Source organism: Prunus avium, chromosome 4, assembly GCF_965620075.1.
Source record: "Prunus avium chromosome 4, drPruAviu1.hap1.1, whole genome shotgun sequence".
NCBI classification, from domain to species: domain Eukaryota; kingdom Viridiplantae; phylum Streptophyta; class Magnoliopsida; order Rosales; family Rosaceae; genus Prunus; species Prunus avium.
Window position 1 is genome coordinate 15,101,337 of NC_142287.1, and position 18,713 is coordinate 15,120,049.

Sequence of the window (18,713 nt, forward strand, 5' to 3'; positions counted from 1 at the left end):
AGATCAAGGGTCATGATGGAGAAATGTTGTTTGATCATTTCATGAATGAGCAAGAAAAAAATCCAGGGTTCATATTCAAGGTTGAGACAAATATTGAACACAAGATTACTCGATGTTTTTGGGCCGATGCAATCTTTAGGCAATCGTACAAGTTTTATGGTGATGCGGTTATCTTCAACACTACCTACAACACCAATCGATATTGTATGATCTTTGCACCAATTATGGGAGTAAACAAGCATGGTTAGACAATTATTTTTTTGGGGCATTCTTAAGTGACGAGACTGCAGACTCCTTCATTTGGTTGTTTAGAGAATTTTTGAGGGCTATGCCAGGTGATGCTTCGAAAATTATTATTATTGATCAGGATCCCGCAATGACAAAAGCCATTTCAGAAGCTCTTCCAAACACATTTCACAGGTATTGTAGCTGGCATATTTTGAATAAATTCTTTGACAAGGCCGAGTGTATTCTTCACTATCAAAAATTTAGAGAATGTGTTTGGGATTCTGAGAGTAGAGATGAGTTTGACTTGAGATGAAAGAGTATTGTTGAGAACAAGGGGTAAATGAAGTGTAGGGGCTTTTTCGTTCCAGCAGCTTGACGAGTGGGCCTGGGATGCTGTAAAGAGCAAATAGCTGGAATCGCCCCTTGTGTCTGAGTTCAAGAATCAGACCCCAAGAATGCTTCGAAAGGATAGCAGAGCCTTAGGAAGCACCCTGGTTATCTTCACCAACAAAAAAGACAATTGCTTGCAGATAAATGTTATGGCTTGGCATGAGAAGCTTGTGGCATGGGAGCAAAGCGATCATGAGTTTAGCATGAGAGAGAGAGAGAGAGAGAGAGAGCTGCAATTTCCTATGAGAAACAGAGGTTCTAAGGAAATGGGGAAAGAATTCTAAGAGGGTTTGTTGGAGAGAGAGAGAGAGAGAGAGAGAGAGAGAGAGAGAGAGAGAGAGAGAGAGAGAGAGAGAGAGAGAGAGAGATGGGGGTATAATGGGTGTGTTGAGTAGTTTCTGGTGGCTTGACGAAAGCTCTATCAAGCACTGGAGCAATTTTTCCAGGAGGGAAAATGGGGAAGAAGGATGCACAGTGCACGAAATTGCTAGCTTTTGAAGATGAGAGGGAAGCTTGCTCTCTACATTTGGTTTCAAGGATGAAAGATGATGCTTGCTCTCTTGTTGTGTGTTGTTTGATGGGTAGGAGATGACCCTTTTTATAGGTGCTGGAAGCCATTCTTTTCCAAGAAACCCTAATGGTTTCTATCCATTTTGGCCAAGCATTTTCCTTCCTTTTTCCTCCCTTCCTTTGACTTATCTTATCATGGTAAAAATCCCCTCTGCCTAATCTCACAAAATCAGGGATTTTTGGGAGCTCAATGCTCTTCCCGCGGCTGCCCCAGTAGAGAATTCCTATTCCCAGCCATCTCCCTCCTTTCTTTCCTTCCTTCTTCCATGGCCAAGTTTGATGTGGGAAAGGAAATGGGTATGCACATTGGTTTGAAGGGTGTTTTGCTCAAGTATCCTTTGGTTTTTTGGATGGCTTGTGTTCGGAATTGTCTTTGGCCATGTGCTGGAGATTCCCAGCAGCTTGCATACATAGGCAGCTTTGGCTTTTGTCGAGGCTTTTGTCTCTAGCCATGTGTTGGAGATTGCAGATATTTTCTTCTTGGTTGGTTGGGCTTTCCTAAGGTGATAGGTTAGCCAATTAAGAGAATGGGCTAATCTAATGGGCTATATTATCAAAATGATGGGCTAATTTTCCTAGAGTATTTGGGCTGGTTTTTCTAGAGTATTGGGCTTTTTTCTCTCTGTTATGCTTACCCACATATTTGGGCTCAAGAAATGGGCTTGAGTTTCGGGGCTCCCAATTAGCCCAAAACTTCCATTTCTCGGCTCATCAATGGGCCTCATGAGAACTCGTAACCATCCATACCACAACCCACTCAACAAGCCCCAGGCATTCGCGTGGCTTGGGCCTACTTAAACTTGTAGCGTGGCGTGTTGCTTATTTGCTTGGCGTGGTACATGTGCAAGCGTATATGACGAACTCTTGCGTACCCAAGTTAGGTTTATTCCCAAGTTAGGTGTCGTACTGGGCTAGAAATATATTTGGGCCCAACCTTGAATTTTTTGGGCCTCAACATGAAGATACATGGTTGCAATCAATATTTAATATTTGATCTAAATGGGTGTCAGCTTATGTGAACCACACTTTCTCATGTGGAATGTCTAGTAGTCAGCGAGCAGAAAGTGGGTATGCATTTTTCAAGAGGTATGTATCAAAAAACAATTCCTTGGTGGACTTTATGGTTCAATTTAATAGAGGACTTTTACATCGACGACACTTGGAATTGATGGTAGATCACACTGATATCATTGAGAAGCCAAAAACTAAGTGCCCTATAATGATGGATAGACAAATGGCTAATATATACACACGTACTTCTATAAATTTCAAGATCAGTTGTGGGAGAGTTATTGAAATAATGTTGAGCTTACAGAAGAGAATGCCACTCACTGCACATATAAAGTTGTACATATGGATGACAAAAAGAAAAAAAGAGACCGACTGATTGTTTATGACAAATAGGCAGATTTTGCATCATGTAGCTGTCATATGTTTGAGAGTTTGGGAATCCCATGCAGCCATACTTTGGCATATTTGCACAAAATACGTTAGCTTCATCAATTGCTAGATCAATATATTTTGAAGAGATGGACTAGATCTGCTATATCTAATCTTGTGGTAGACAATGATGGTGTTGAAATATCTGTTGACAACTCCTTAATAGGAAAGTGCAGTGCATTATTCCACCGATATGCACATGTGATTGATAAAGTCATCTTAAGTGATGAGGCTAGTCATATCTTTTGTGAGACATTGGATTCATTGATTGAGAGGATTAAACCATTGCTTCATGGTGCCGAGGAAGTACTACCTTCTGCAAGGAGAAGTATTGCTTTTGAAACTAGTTTAAATGAACCAGATCCTATTAAAGCCAAAGGAAGTGGGAAAAGACTTAAGGACAGAAAGGTGTTGGAGAGAGAAAAATTCAAAGGTCGGCATTGTAATGGGTGTGGAAAATATGGACAAACACACGACAAAAGGAACTGTCCTATTCTTCAAAAATCGTAAGAATGCAAACTTATTTGTACTTTTACTTTTGTATTATTATGTATTAACCACATGTGTAACTTTGTGATGTTATCTTTGACCATGATAGATCTTCAATTGTTGACAAAGTTGCTTTTAATGGCATGGATAATAGTTCTTTGTCACAGGTAATTATAGTTATACACATAACTTATACGGAGTATTTTGTTGATGACATGGATAATAGTTCTTCCACCTATATAACTTGCTTGTTATTGAGAACGATAAAATTTTATTTCTTTTTTTCATTTACTTTGTCTTGCCAGGATGATGAGTTTTTTGGATGATGTTTCGAACTCCAGTGATTCCACCTATTTCTTGGGTTGTAGAGTTGCACTGACATACTTGAAGAAAAGACTATGTTTGCCCAATCAAGCTTCCTGCAACTAAGATTTTGTTTGTACTTTTTGTTTTCATTAGAATGCCTTTGATGCTATTTATACTTAACAAAGAAAACCATTCAGAAATCATTTCACTTAAGTGAAAGAGAAAAGACGGGGAAACTGCCACACTATAAACTGAATTAAGTTTTCATTACTAAGATAAAATAAACTTGATAACATCGAGTATTCATTACAAAAGGGAAAAACAATTATGTACAACATCCATTATAGGAAGTGAGCTCGTCATCCCTATACAAATTACCAACCCACACCGGAAAAAAAAAAAAAAAAAAAACCATCCTTATTACAGAGAAGAGCTACAAAATCCTTGTTTAGCTTAAACAAACACCACCAAAGATGTTAGATCCAGAGTACATCAGATGTTGAGCTTCAAGAGTGAACGAACAAGATTACTCCATTACAAACCTGTAATGCAAGACCACACTACAGTTATTAAAAATAATATTGAGTTTGGGACAAAGAGGTTGGCCTTGTATTCACAAAGCCCTTCAACATAGAATTGCTTGAAAGCAAGGTGGTCCTTAAATTGATTATTAACTTCAATAAATTTCACGAGTTGGCATCCAGCAAGTATTTATCTAAACAGAAAGTAGTACAAACATTATCACTTAGAATGTTTCACAGTGATAGAAAGCCGCAAACATTATTATTGGGGTAGCACATTAGCAAAATACTATTCTTTTTTTTCCCCCTCCTGAAAGTAGCAAAATGACTGATATAGTTCTATACATATCAAACTATCTATCAAGGAAAAAAGTGTCTGGAACATCTACATTTCATTTTCTTTTTACCTTCTACTATATCTGGTGTACAGAAAACAGAGCCCCGTGAGATTTAATTGAGATACTGAACTAGTATAGCAAAATCAACAATCATCTTTTACCACTTTGTAACTGAGAAGTACTGTTGTGAATTACTTGACTCTTATCCTGAATTGGGTTAATATCTTGTTCTAGCAGCACTTCATCCTTGAATAAATAAATTGGGGTTAACATTAAAAAAACTAACAATAATTAGCAAGAACCCCCAAATTAAGAAATACTCAATAGAACCCAGATCGAAACTCATCACACAGAAACCAAAATCGAAATTCCATTAATCAAATTGTGTTTTTTTGTACTTCGTATACATGATATTCCAAAATTTTAAAAAATCATTACAAATCTTGACAAGTGATCTTCAAACCCATTAAAACCATATTAGAACTCATCCCAGAACTCCAAATCGAACAACCATGGCTCAGATATTGAAAGAATTAGAACCAATGATAGCATACCTCTTTCGCATAGATGGTGGGTATTCTTTTTCAATTGACAATGGTGAGTCTTCTTCTTCACGTTGGGTCCTTTGGTCTGTGTGAAAGGTCTCCAAGCGTTGGAGGAAGAAGAGAGACATTTGGTTTCCCAGCGTAAGTGGAGTTTATGGTGGGTCAGGAGTGTGAAAACGGGTTAAAAGATGTAATTCAATCTTAGCCACACAATGTCATTAAAACAAATCCAATGGTTGAGCACCTCATCCCTTGGATAACACTATTTGAGGGATCCCTCAACTGAAGGGGACTGTATATATACTCGCGGTGGTTTATAGTTGGATGGAACAATGGGAGATGATTTATTAGGTTATTATATTTGGTTGAAATGGAATGGTCACCAAGAGTCTTTCCAATTACTTCATTCTAGATTGATTTCGACTTCTTTATCTCACATGTCTGAAAATTTACAATACGATATTTGATGTTTTCCTAGTAACATTCCAAGAGATGAGGAGAATGACATGCAGTAAAATTTCAAAAAATTAAGGATTTTGTTGAGGTCCAAAAAATCCAAGGCTAGGCCCAAATATAATCTCGGCCCAATGCTATACCTTATTGAGAAGAAACCCGATTTGAGCACGCGAAAGTTCGTCATATGCGCTTGCACACATGCCACGCCAAGCAAATAAGCAACACGCCATGCTACAAGCTTAAGTGGGCCCAAGCCACGCGAACGCCTGGGGCTTGCTGAGCGGGTTGTGGTATGGATGGTTATGAGTATTCACAAGGTCCATTGATGGTCCAAGGAGTGGAAGTTTTGGGCTACTTGGGAGCACCAAAACTCAAGCCCATTCCTTGAGCCCAAACATATGGGTAAGCATGAGAGAAAAACCTAGTAGCCCGTCACCTTAAGAAAACCTAATAGCCCATAACACGTGAGAAAATCCCACATTAGCCAAAGTTTCCAGCAGTCTGACGAAATCAAAGGGAACTCACAAGCCGCTGGAAACAAAACAGCCCAGCCCAGCACCTTATAAAATATCCAACGTCGTGCATCTCTGTTAAAACCATATCACAGCCAAACCACCAAAACCAAGCAAACCCATGTGCTGATCACCTTTTTGACCAAGCACCCTTACCCATTCTTTCCTCTTCAAGCTTTGGTGAGAAAACAAGAAACAAAAGTGGGCGGCTCCTCACCCACATGGAGAAGCCCAGTTGCCTGAGGACCTTGGAACCCCAAAAAGTTGCGTGCCTATGGGTTCAGGCTAGGGAAATTTCACCAAACAAGAGTAAATGGAAGAAAGTGAGGAAAAGGGGAGAGGCTGGCTTGACAAAATTAAGGTTTTTAACGCCTATAAAAGGAGCCACTTTCTTCCCAGCAAAACACACAACAAAACTGATCGAAGGCAAGCATCCCCTCTGGAATCCTTCAATTTCATGCTTTGTTCTTCCATCTTCCTCCTTTCTCTCTCTCAAAATCCACATCCAGAGAGAGCAAGCATCATCTCTCATCTCTGGAACCCTCCGATTTCAAGCCTTGTTCTTCCATTGCTTCCCATTTTCTCTTCTGTCAAATCGCCCAGGAGCTTGATGAAGCTTTCGTCAAGCTGCTGGAAATATGCTAAAGCCACCCATGCTTTCATCTTCTTCCTCGCTCTCTCTCTCATAACACATATCCAGATAGCAAGCTTCCCTCTCATCTTCAAAACCTAGCAATTTTGTGCACTATTCATCCTTCTTCCCCATTTTCCCTCTTGGCAGAACTGTTCCAGTACTTGACAGAACTTTCGTCAAGCTGCCGGAAACTTGCTCAAGCCACCCGTTCCTCTTCCTCATCTCTTCCTCTCTCTCCTTAACAAATCCTCCCAAAAAACTCTCTCTTCCCCTTACTTCAAGCATATGTTTCTCATAGGAAACCCAAGCCTTCTCTCTCTCATGCTAAACTCACGAATGCTCAGCTCCTATGCCACAAGCTTCTCATGCCAAGCCTAAATATTTATCTGCAAGCAATCTTCTTTTTTGTTGGTGAAGATAACCAGGGTGTTTCCTAAGGCTCCGCTACCCTTTCGTAGCACACTTGGGGTTTGATTCTCGAACTCAGACACAAGGGGCGATTCCAGCCATTTGCTCTTTACAGCAGTCCAGGCCCATTCGTCAAGCTGCTGGAATAAAAAAGCCCCTACAAATTTCAAAGAGTTTGCATGACATTCAGCTTTAAGGACATTGTTTTAGGTCAAGCATTGAGTTTCTATTTTTTTTGTGAATGTTGGAGAGGTGGGGATATTCCTCTCATTCATTTCCTTTCAAGCTTTGTCTTTACGTTTGTTGAGGTTGGTATGGAATTAAAATAACTAATTGGAATGACCATTTGGTCTAGGGGTGGGCATCGAGACCGGAAAATTGGAACACCGAATTGGACTAGATGGAAAAAACTGGAAAAAGAGTCAACAAATCGGCATCGAACCGGTTCCGGTTCTGATTTCACACTTTACAAAATTAGACCAAACCAGATGAGACAGGTTGTGTATATTTTTATTTTTTTACAAAATTATTTAAATCGTTTGCTACATTTTAATCTCATAACTAATATTTCCCCAAGCCCAACTTCAAAACATCTTCTAGGCCCAATATCTCTCTTTACATGAAATTGGATCGTTTGTAAATTTTCAAGCCCAAAAAAAAAAAAATTAGTTGAAATTTGTATTTTAAAAAAAAATTTGTTTGAAAAAATAATAATAATCTAGTCCAAAAAACCCAAACCGGTTCAAACCGAACTGTCAATTTCATAAATAAAAAAATTTATACTAAAACTAGTGTTTTGAGTTTTAGATACCTGCAAAACAAAGGTTAATCTAAACACAAATTATACTCACAAGTGCACGAGCTCAATCTTAATTTAGCAAGGCAAGCACGAGGTCATTCCCACAAGGACTGATTTCTTAACTTTGAAGTAATTAAACCTAATTTAACTTAACAGACACTGAGACAAATAAAATGGAATTTAGACACATGACTTACACACATAAACACAAACGAGATTTTTTATAATTAATTTGAAGGCAAATAAGAAAACAACTAATTAAACACACAAACAAAGGACAATAGAACTAGTTTTCAGCAAGATATGACAGCACTAGGACAATGAATGCACTCCTAATACTCTTCTCTAATCTCTTATTCCCTTCCTCTTCATTACTCAAATTATATTGTTGACTAATTCCCTTTAGTATGAATTATCTATGGTATTTAGGCTAACTCACATACCCTAACATGGAATTCGACTATGGTATTTAGTCAAATCTTATCATGCAAGAATTCATTAAGTATAATGGAATCCAGTATAAGCCATGCAACTCCCTAGGAATATGATATTTACCCTAAGCGAATCACAATTTTTAATCACGAGACGCAGGTCTGAAACTCCGTATGGTATTTACGCAAGTTTGCATCAAATAACTCAATCAAAAACCTAGATGGTAGTTAAGCATCCAAGCAATCAATCAAGGATAAAACAATGATAAAAAATCCAATTCAATAGAGCTACGAAAAGAGAAATTAGAACAAGAAAACTAGATAATCATATTAGGGTATCATCACGCCCTAGCAAGAAAGTGTATAGTTACACATAGTTATGAGTAACATCAAAAGAAAAGACATGGAAAAAGAATAGAACCCACAAAAACTGAAGATATTGCACTTTAGGGTTGATTTTCTTCTCCTCAAAGCATAACCCCTTTCTATAAAATTTTCCACCTCCTTATATCATGTCCTAGGGTCTGAAAAATTCTCTAATAATAACCTAGGACGTCCCAATCCCTAAAGAATAGGTAAAGACATAAAACTAGGAAAGTCTTAACTCAGAATCCTTCTTTGACTGGGAAAGCAGATCAGTTACTTTGTACACGTCTGGGGCCGTTTCTCCTTTAGGATAATTCAGGAAAAATATGTAAATTGTAGATCTTTGTCTTATCTTTCCAGCCATATATCGCATGCCTTGAGGAAAAATCAGGAAAGTCTTCAAATAATCATTCTTCCACAGTAGCACAGTTTTGACAGGATTGCACCTTATGCTGACTCAACTTCAAAGATTGCTCTCATTGGCTATTTCGAAAATTCTAGAAAAATTCCACAATCATCTTCAAGATCTTAGCTTTCATCTCCAACTAGTCTTGTACCAAAACTCCGCCAAAAAGTCTTATTTCCGTTGAAAATTAATTAACTGCTCCAGAAAGCTGAAAATTGAGAAAATAAAGTAATAAGTCCTTCTTTAATCCAATTCTCCTACAAAAATTAAGTATAAAGAGTACATAAATGCATAAATTTATGAACTTATCAACTAGACCGAATCAGACTGGTTAAATAATTCTAGTTTCGATTTCAGTTTGAGGTGGAAACTGGACCGGCCTTGACCGCGCCCACCTCTAATTTGGTCTAAAAATTAGTGCGTATGAAACTTTTACTTACTATAACAAAGAAAAGAGTCGAATTTGAAAATCTCTTTTTTAAAATTGGGAAAAAAAAATTCACTAGACTAAATACTCAGTGTAGGACGCTTGTCCTTTACTAATGGACGAATTTTTTGTCGATAATGTATCAATAACATGCTGATACATTTTGTTATTGATCGACACCGTATTGACAAAAGATGAATGTATTATTAACAATCGCATATCTGCCATCCTCTAACTTGCGGTTCGATGATCAGAATCTCTTTTAGTTAGTGACACTTTTGGTTGAAAAAAGAGACATCAAAAATCGAGTACTCATTGATTATCATCATCATTTCAATTTTATCAACCATATTGTGTTTATCTTCACACTTTCCATGGCCCAACGATTACAGATTGGCTAATAGCTAGCAAAGATTATCCTTAAAATATCACTTTGAAATTAAATAATTTCAGTCATTGGGTCATAAGGCTAGATGACCCGGAGAGGATGTTTATATGATCAAAGGATCATTCATAAAATAAAAATGACTTGCTCCCCTTCCCATGTATAGCAAATAGTATCATATGCGGATATTATAATTCCTTTTGCTCCACATTATCATATTATAATAGGTGAGAAGAAGATATTTTGCCTACTTCAATGCCTACTCAGGAAATCGCTTATGTGGCAAGGCAAATCAGGGTTCAAGGGACCAAACCTTGCAAGTTCTTATATTACCTGAAAGGAACCAACCCATATTCGAAGTCCCCCACAGTAAATACATTGCAAGATAAGACTAAAGATGGCAAGGAAGCCAACTCTGCAAATTACGACAGCGACAAGGCATTGCAGACAGCAACGAAAATGAAAAAGTTGCTCTGTTTATACAAACAGGAGCAAAAAAACTTTAAAATTTATACAGGCAGAAGAAAAGCAAGAAAACTTAAAACTTGAATATGTTTTTAACATTCAACAACGCATATTGTTCACATATATTATTTTAATTATATGAAGTTCTAGCAAACCCTGACTTCATAAAGGGTTGAATATATCGCTTGCCACCATACTAAGATCAATAAAAGCATTTATTTTTTGTTCAAATCTCAAATTGGGACACCATGACCATTCACCACACTAGTAGTAGTAGTACTCACGACATGACTTACTCTTAATCTTCACAGTGAAATATTTTATACCTACCACATCCCATTTCAGATACATAGTATGATTTCCTTCCACATTCCCAATAATCTGTGCAACTCAGAGCCCTCCAAAGCTTGTCGCGCAAGAAACCTCAACTAGAATTACATACTAAACCACCTCCCAGCTGATGATTACCAGTATCCACAGCAATATATGCTTCAACAGTTCAGAAGAAGAGCGAGTACACCAATTTTATTCCACCAATTGCTGGAGGCATAAAAGCCTCAAAACCAACAGATGATCTTATTAACATGTTCTCTATCCACCCCCCATGTAACCAGACAAGGCACTTACTTCTTATGAACTTCGCAGCACGAAACATGTATCCATATTTCTCATCCTCCGAGCTGGAGAGCTTTCGCAAAATCTGTATTCAAGGTAAAAATAAAATAACCATTAACCCACCCATAACAAACAAATAAAAAACCCACCACTACCTCCAGAATATCCTAGTGAACTGAATGATTGGCTTGTTGATTTAAGACATGCAGAATCATTACTTCTGGTTCTGGGAAAGTAATTAAAGAGGTTTATGCTTCTAAAGGTTATACACAACCATATCAAGGTTAGAATATATGATAAAAGTTCCTGGTCGAGTGCTTAGAAAGTCTAGTGCAAATCCCAATGTTGATCTTTAGCTTAGAAAGAAGAGGTTATCAACAACCATTCCTTAAGGTCACAAATTTCACAGATTTAGGCTATACATGATTTCAGGAATGGAGAAGATTGTGACTATAATACTTCAAAAATAATTTTAAAAAAATTCATAGAAAGGATTTCCTAGCATATTATAAGCTAATTCCAAGAGACTGGAGATCTATAGTCATGGATTTCCTAATTAATATTACTGTAGATACTAGAAAGCAACCTACCTATTAATTATCGAACTCACTCTCACCAACAGAATATGCAACCATAAACCAGCATGCAAAACAGAACAGACGAACATAACTTCACACAAGTACGCACCTGTGTAGTTGTAACTGCCAGCAAGAAGCCAAAGCCACCAATGCTCCAACAGAAAATTAACATTGACAAAGCTTCAAATTTGGAGTTTGAATTCGGTAGCAAAAGGCAATGCGGACATTCACCAGGATCATCCTCAAGAACCTTAACAACAATAAGGGAAAAATCTACATAAAGAACAGAAGGGCAGCAATTGTAACAGATGCAGAGAAAAAACAAATTCTCACCATCATAACCATACTGACTTCACACAAAATAACGGCCTGTCCAGACAGACTGTCCTTGATATTGCTCAGGCTGAGGAGTCAAGTGCTGATTTCCATTTACAAGTTGTTGTTGTTGCTGCAGCTGCATTTCATGGTGTAGTTTGAGCTCATCGAGCATCTGAAAATCTTGCCAGCTTTTCTGTTTTTCTCCTTGGAGTTGCATAGGTGGACCCTGTTTACCAGGAAAGGGAAAGTTCACTGGCCCACTCAAGCCATTGCTGTTAATGAAGCGATTGGGGTTTGAATGAGATGAGATATTAATGGAGCTATTGAGCCCATTTCCTTTTGTTGAAGATGGCATCTGATATCCATCCAACCAGCTGTAATCGTCCATCAGTAGATTCTCACTCATTGAGTCGGAGCCATAAATCGATTCATTCACATTTTTAGGAGGAACAGGGCTAAAACCAGGTGGTGGACCAAGATGCCTAACAGGTCGACTTACTGGATTCTTTCGGATACCTGTGGGCAGGTTAGATGATGTCTTCACAGTCAAACCGTCAGCAATTGCTCCAGAATATGATATAGCATCAACCTTAATCGGCAACATAGCTTCTGGAGCTTTTGTGTGGCTGTAGACCATACCACTAGTACTACCATTTACTGGCTGCTGGAATGGAACTGAAACTGCCACAGGCTCAGATGCAAGTACATACCCATTCCCCATAAATCCCATACTCTTTAAGCCGTGAGCAAGAGACATTTCTTCCTCTGTTGACAACTTCAAAGCATGTGATTGAGTTGGTTGCAAATTCTGGGGGATACTATTAGCAACTGATACAGGTAGTTGTGAACTAGCACCAAAACCAGCTTCCATTGACAGCTTGGAAGCATGTGACTGAATTGATTGCAAATGGTGTGGTACACCATTACCAACAGATACAGGTATTTGTGAACCAGCACTAAAAGGGGTTTGATGGCGAAGATTATCAAAAGGGGCAGTGACATAAGTGCCATTAACTTTAACATCACCTGGAGAAGCATTTTTTCCAGGCACCAGGCCTTCATAGGCTGCCCAAGTAGTGTTTACCACATCAGGCCGCTTCTCAGCCACTTTTACCACATCAGGCCGCTTCTCAGCCACTATTGGCTTAAAAACTATTACTTCATCTTCCTCATCCCCTTCCATGGTTAACTCAGGCTTTGGATATGCAACTCCCAACTTCATTGTATTCTCTGTTTGATTTTCTTGCACATTATCATTTTCAGTAGCCATGCCCATATAGGAGGTAGGAACAAAATCATTTTGCACCGGAGGCTCAAAACCAATGACAAATTTCTTTGCCTTCGAATCAAAATATACTGCTTTCTCATCAACCTTAATCACATTTGCAAGAGCCTTGCCTGCCGCCACAATCCGTTTAACACGGGCCCCTTTTTCCTTGTGGCCGTCACTTCCAAAAGAATGCTTCCTTGAGAAGTCCAATATAGTTTGCGCTGGAAGAAGTGGAATGAATCCTCTCAACTCAAAATCCTCCCACAAAGCAAGACGGTTCTCAGTTTCCCCTTCTTCATATCTGCTCATATTATTAAAGCAAGTCTCATCTTCATCATCATCTATGGACACAAGCCCTGTTGACGAGATACTATTCAGGAAGGAGATGCAAACCATCCAGAACTTTGATCTAACTTTAGTCTGTTTTTCATCTGAATCGCTTCCAGCTGCAACATCCGGGCAACATGCTAACCATTCTACAAACATTAGAATGCCCGGTAACAGGAAACTTGAAGAAGGATCACACAACTGGACGCATCTCTCTAAGATGTGCCCCATCAACTCAAAGACAGCAGTAAATGCATTCTGCAGTACGACAGCACGTTGTACAATTTCAGCATATGTCTGACCTTCACTTTCCTTCTTCACATTGTGAACTGTGAATATCAATATGGAGACAAGTCTAACAATGAAAAGTCCATTCTCAACAGAATCTGCACCGAAATTCTGCAACTCCTCTGCTCCAGAAGACAGGAGCTCACATAAACCACTGCTTACCACAGAGAGAACTTCTACAAATGTCTCCAGGCTACACAAAACAGTCATAATTAGGAGGTAATCTTCCAAACATAAAATAAAAGAGAAAGGAGAGACAGAGAGAGGTCCAAGTAATAAGAAACAATTCCATATCGATATACTTCAGAAAAAAAATTACCTAGTACGTGTGAAAAGAATTCCATTTAGACGGACAAACCGTATGCAAAAACCCTTATAAGTATCCTGAGCACTGGATGCTTTTTCCTTAACAAGGCTCACTTCTGTATTGTTATCTTTAGATGCAGGTATTGCTTCCGCCTTCCCCCTACCTTTGCCTGTCAATCGTGCAGGCAACTCTTTGACTGCAGAAGCATTAGTATTCCCAGGCAGTTGAGAGTAACTCTGACGATTCTACACCAGACAAAAAAGATATATACATAAAAAACAACACATACAGTATTTCAGGCAATAAAATAGGGAACCCAGGTGAGGAAATTAAAAGATGTTACACTGGATAAAGGCTTTAATGCTTAAACATCAGCAAATTAATTAGTAAACAGTCCCATGTTCTTTTACGTGATATTAATTTCAAGACAGTTACACTTGAAAGAAGCACATACCTGACAAATTACTTCTTAAGTTTTAAGCTTCAAGCCAGAAGGCGGTACCGCTCACATTTTCCTAATCCCTCCCAACACCTTATCAGGGTTTGACTACCTCAAAACCATCTCCTTCTTAAAGGGGGGGAGGTAACACTACCCTACCATTCGTAACATAGATGTGGTTGATATGACAACTCAAGTCACCCTGACGAAATAAGACAAACTACCCTAACTTTCATAACATCAAAGGACCAAAGGTCACTTCAAGTCCAGAGGTGCATAATCAGTTATACTCAAACACAAGTGCTTGCTAAGTTGGCAAGGGTCAATACCGCAAGAAGCATGGGTCCTAAGTATGACCAAAAGTTTCGCTAAGCTATACGATTCTTAGTGAACAAAAGTTAGAACTAATGCTTGACAAGCCAAGAGAAAAACCATTAGACCTCTAATTATGGCCTAATATTTTGAGAGAAGAATTATTAAATGATTGGCAATTCCTCAAAAATGTCAAGATAAGAGCACAGGAAACAATTACAACATTTCCATAGGTCATGCAAAGAACACAATACCTTCTCAAATGCAACAATCAAGTTATCCCTTGCAGTTGAAAAGGGACTATCCACCGCCAGGCTACGAAAATATCGATAAACTGCCACCAACTCATCCCCCGAATAGGATGCCAAAATAGCAAGCTGAAAAAGGAGGATGATTTGTCAGAGTGAACGGTCAAAATCATCATAAACAGACACATCCAGAGGAAAATATATGAAAAAAAATATCAAAACAAATACCTGATGATGGGGATTCCCACTTGATGGCCAGAGAGATGCAGCTTGCAAGTAGTAACTTGAGGCTGCAGCATACTCACGAGTTTTGGAGTCCCCCTCCCCATACAATCCTTTGTAGCGTGCAAGATCACCCAAGTAGATCAAACATCGGTGGCACGATATCAGACCTTTCTTCATTTCAGTAGATTTCTTTCCATCCTTGTCCATAACAATTTTATTTTCAGAATCCTCAGAGAAATACCCGAGAGGGAGCCCATACTTAGCTCTGATCTTCACTATCAAATCATGATAAAATCCTGTTGCCTCTGAAAGGAATGTTTTAAACTGCAATCTTATTTTTGTAATCCGATCAGGCCGAGCAGGGCCCTTCACAGCCTGAGATGAGTTTGAACTTGCAGAAGCCGTAGCAGCACTAAAGTGTGCTCTCAATTCCTCAATACGCTTGTAATGCAGCTGCCACAAAGCATACTCAATATTGTGCTGCTCAGAAAAAGCATGATCCTCGAGAATTATTGCTTCATAATTCTCACGTATCTGTTGCCAGGCATTGGGATCTGAGGGAATTCGAGCTTGAGCAGACCTCCGACGCCTATTCTCCAATTCAATAACCTGCAAAGTAAAAATATGAATGTAAAATGACAGGAAACTATGGAGCATGATTGCACATAAAATACAGACAGCACACATGCACAAGCATGCATATACACAGATTCCTTCTGTATATCTAACAGAACCTCCATTCAACATTTGCATCAAGCACGTGGTAGTTACTGGTTTAAACATATAGGCAGTTTAAAAAATAGTAATCAAGAAAAAACATAATCTTTTTATGAGGGAAAAGAATATACCTTGTCATAGAGGCGTTGGGCACGCTCCCTTGATGAAGGAGCTGACATTTTATCCATATGTGTAATCATCGTCCATCAAGTATGTTTGATTAACCAAAAACAGCATTAAATCTGCAGAAAATTAAAACCCCATCATTGGATGAAAAACTAATTAACCAGATATTGTTTCTCAATTAAAAAGGCAGTCAAGGAAAGGATGAAGAACATAAAATAAAACCACATCTTTTGAGCAACATATTTAGTTAACAGATTTCATGCTAAACATCCACCCAGATCAATCATTGTGAAAACCATCCATTATTACCCGCACATATATATATATATATATATATCTAAATTTTATTTGACAACTTCTCAATTGTAGATATTTCAATATGTTATTGACTCTAAGAAAATCACAACATGCCATAATGGAATAGTCATGCCTTAAAATCCCAAAAGAGAAGATGAACTAAGTAGAAAACTTTGATGTATACACCCATGAATAAAGCCATAAAACAAAAAAATCAATCAATCAAGGAGACAAAAGTGGAAAGAGCCCTCAGATGGCAGTAAATTTTGGATCATTGTACAACTTGCAAGGAAACACCATTTAGAACAAAACAAAATTTAAAAGCATAGTGATCACGTACAAAAAGAATAAATCTCTACTGTAAAACCAAATATCTTACAAACTCAACAATACCATTAACAGTTTCTAAAATTCCTCTGTAACAATTCTAATCCATTCAACCAAAATGATGACTATTAAAGAGCTCAACCACATTGTCACCATGTTCCTTCTAACCATGGGAAAAGATTTCTGAGTCATAAAACTGTTGCTTCTTGCATAGCATTAGCACAGTTCACAAAACCGTTCCACATATGTATTACTCGTACAAATGGATGAAATGATTAAGCATTCCAACTCTATTCTTAAAATTGAAGCTTAGGAATTAGGATATGAAACAATAATTGCATACAACCACCTAATATTCATCAACAATTCAGAAATAAAAACCCAAATTCCATAATGCTTTAAGCATGCAGGATATTACAGACATAAAGAGAAAAACCCATGTTTGATTTCTGGAAGATTTTGGGAGAAAAAATAATAACAAAACAAAACAAGAAAAAACCTAGAAAACAACGGCTTCCAAAACCAATAGCTGCGTATCACACCATGCCAATTTCTATTTCTCTTTCCTCTTCCTTTCCTGAATTTAGAACAAAAAAAGAATGGAGAAGAAAAATTCCCAGATATAATAAAAGAAGCGAACAATCAATTTACAAAAAAAACAATGAAAGAAGTACGAATAACAACAGATCCGCTAAATCAAAATAGCATACCTAACTTAGATCAAACAGGTCTACAATTTCCCCACAATAAACAAGAAAAAAATTATTAAACTAAATAAAATCAAGAAAAGATAAAAGATGGGGAAAAAAACGCACCTGTGTCCGGATCAACGCGGAGATTTGCCGGATTAGAACATCGGATTGCGAATTTGAAGTTTCTGAAAGAGAAAAGAAAGTCTTCGTGTTTAGGGTTTGGTTATAGAGAGAAGAGGAGAGAGAGAGAGAGAGAGAGAACGGTGTTGTTTGGTTTCTTTTGGTTTTGTGGTTTTTGGGTCCAAACGGGATGAGGTAGGGAGACAATTTCTTGTGTGTTTCTTTTCTTTATTTTTTTCTTTTTCCGTTTGCTTTTTCTATTTTTCTGTTCATTTTTTGCATTTTCTATTTATTTAGAGCTATTACCAGCTTTAGTTTCAGGCGGCAAGCAAAGAGACGCCGTCGTTTTGGACCTGATAATGGTTTATATATCCATTGGCCGTCCGTTATTTGTTTTCCTTTTTCTGGTTTGCTGACTCAAGAAATTACTTGACTACCTGTTTCTAGTTATTTTTCTTTGTTTTTATTTATTTATTTATGAGTGATATATAGGGAGAGAAATTATTTTATGGTACCATAGTACCACATCTAGGAGTGGGCATCACTTCGGGCATCACTTCGCGAATTGATGATACCTGTTTCTAGTTAACGATTTGATTTGGTTTTGACAAAGAAAACGGCTTAAAAACCAAATTGGACTGGTTTAAACCAAACCGGACTGTTTATGTGTATATTTATTACTTATATTATATTTTACATGTGTAATACTCTAAGGCCTCGTTTGGTACACCTCCCAGGTCTGGATTGGATTAGACTAAAATTAGGCCCATGTTTGGTACACCAACTTCTAGTTCTAAGCTGGGATTATTCATGCGGGGCCCACCAGAAGCACCTCCTTAGCAGGTGTTAGCGAATCCCGTGCGAAAGGAGGGAACTAACAATCCTGCGTGTTTTCAGACCAAAAAAAAAAAAAATTAATTTAAAAATCTCGTGCGTTCTGTGCTCGTCCTCCTGCTCCCATGTCCGCCAAATCAGCCGAGTTTTTGATCGATAGCGACTCCAGCCCTGAACACAATGCTGTGTCATCGAGCTCGGACCCAATCGCCGAGCAAATCTCATGGATCTGAATCAGTGCGAGGGTTCGTACTGTGCTTGCGATGCCTTGACAAATCTGAAATCGCCATGGAAATGGAAGAACCAAAATTGAGAGAGAGAGAGAGAGAGAGAGAGAGAGAGAGAGAGAGAGAGAGAGAGAGAGAGAGAGAGAGAGAGAGAGATGAAGAGGAGAGGATGGTGCTGATGGTTTTTGGGGAGTTCTGGCTTCCCTTGCAGAGATCCAGTGGCTTGTTGTCGATGGTTTTGGGCGATTGTGGCTATGGGTTAAGTAAAAAATTACTTTTATTAGTTTTTTTATTTTTAAAATTTTTTAATTAATTAAATAAACATATTTT

The 18,713-nt window shown here is 38.2% G+C and overlaps 1 protein-coding gene across 2 annotated transcripts; it reads right to left on the reverse strand.

The window, feature by feature from the left end:
* Positions 1 to 10,189: 10,189 nt before the first annotated feature.
* Positions 10,190 to 17,540, reverse strand: LOC110756297 (nonsense-mediated mRNA decay factor SMG7). Of its 2 annotated transcripts, XM_088251797.1 has the most exons (9): positions 17,326 to 17,540; positions 17,010 to 17,087; positions 15,892 to 16,002; positions 15,047 to 15,652; positions 14,825 to 14,947; positions 13,832 to 14,064; positions 11,643 to 13,705; positions 11,419 to 11,559; positions 10,190 to 10,816 (listed from the first exon to the last, which is right to left on the reverse strand). In XM_088251797.1, the coding sequence occupies exons 3-7, from the start codon at positions 15,958 to 15,960 to the stop codon at positions 11,662 to 11,664; spliced, it is 3,075 nt and encodes a 1,024-aa protein (XP_088107923.1). In that variant the 5' UTR covers positions 15,961 to 16,002; positions 17,010 to 17,087; positions 17,326 to 17,540; the 3' UTR covers positions 10,190 to 10,816; positions 11,419 to 11,559; positions 11,643 to 11,661. The 2 variants fall into 2 exon arrangements, with proteins under 2 accessions (XP_088107923.1, XP_088107922.1); XM_088251796.1 differs by lacking the exon at positions 17,010 to 17,087 and having other exon boundaries at positions 17,326 to 17,539.
* Between the last annotated feature and the right edge of the window lie 1,173 nt (positions 17,541 to 18,713).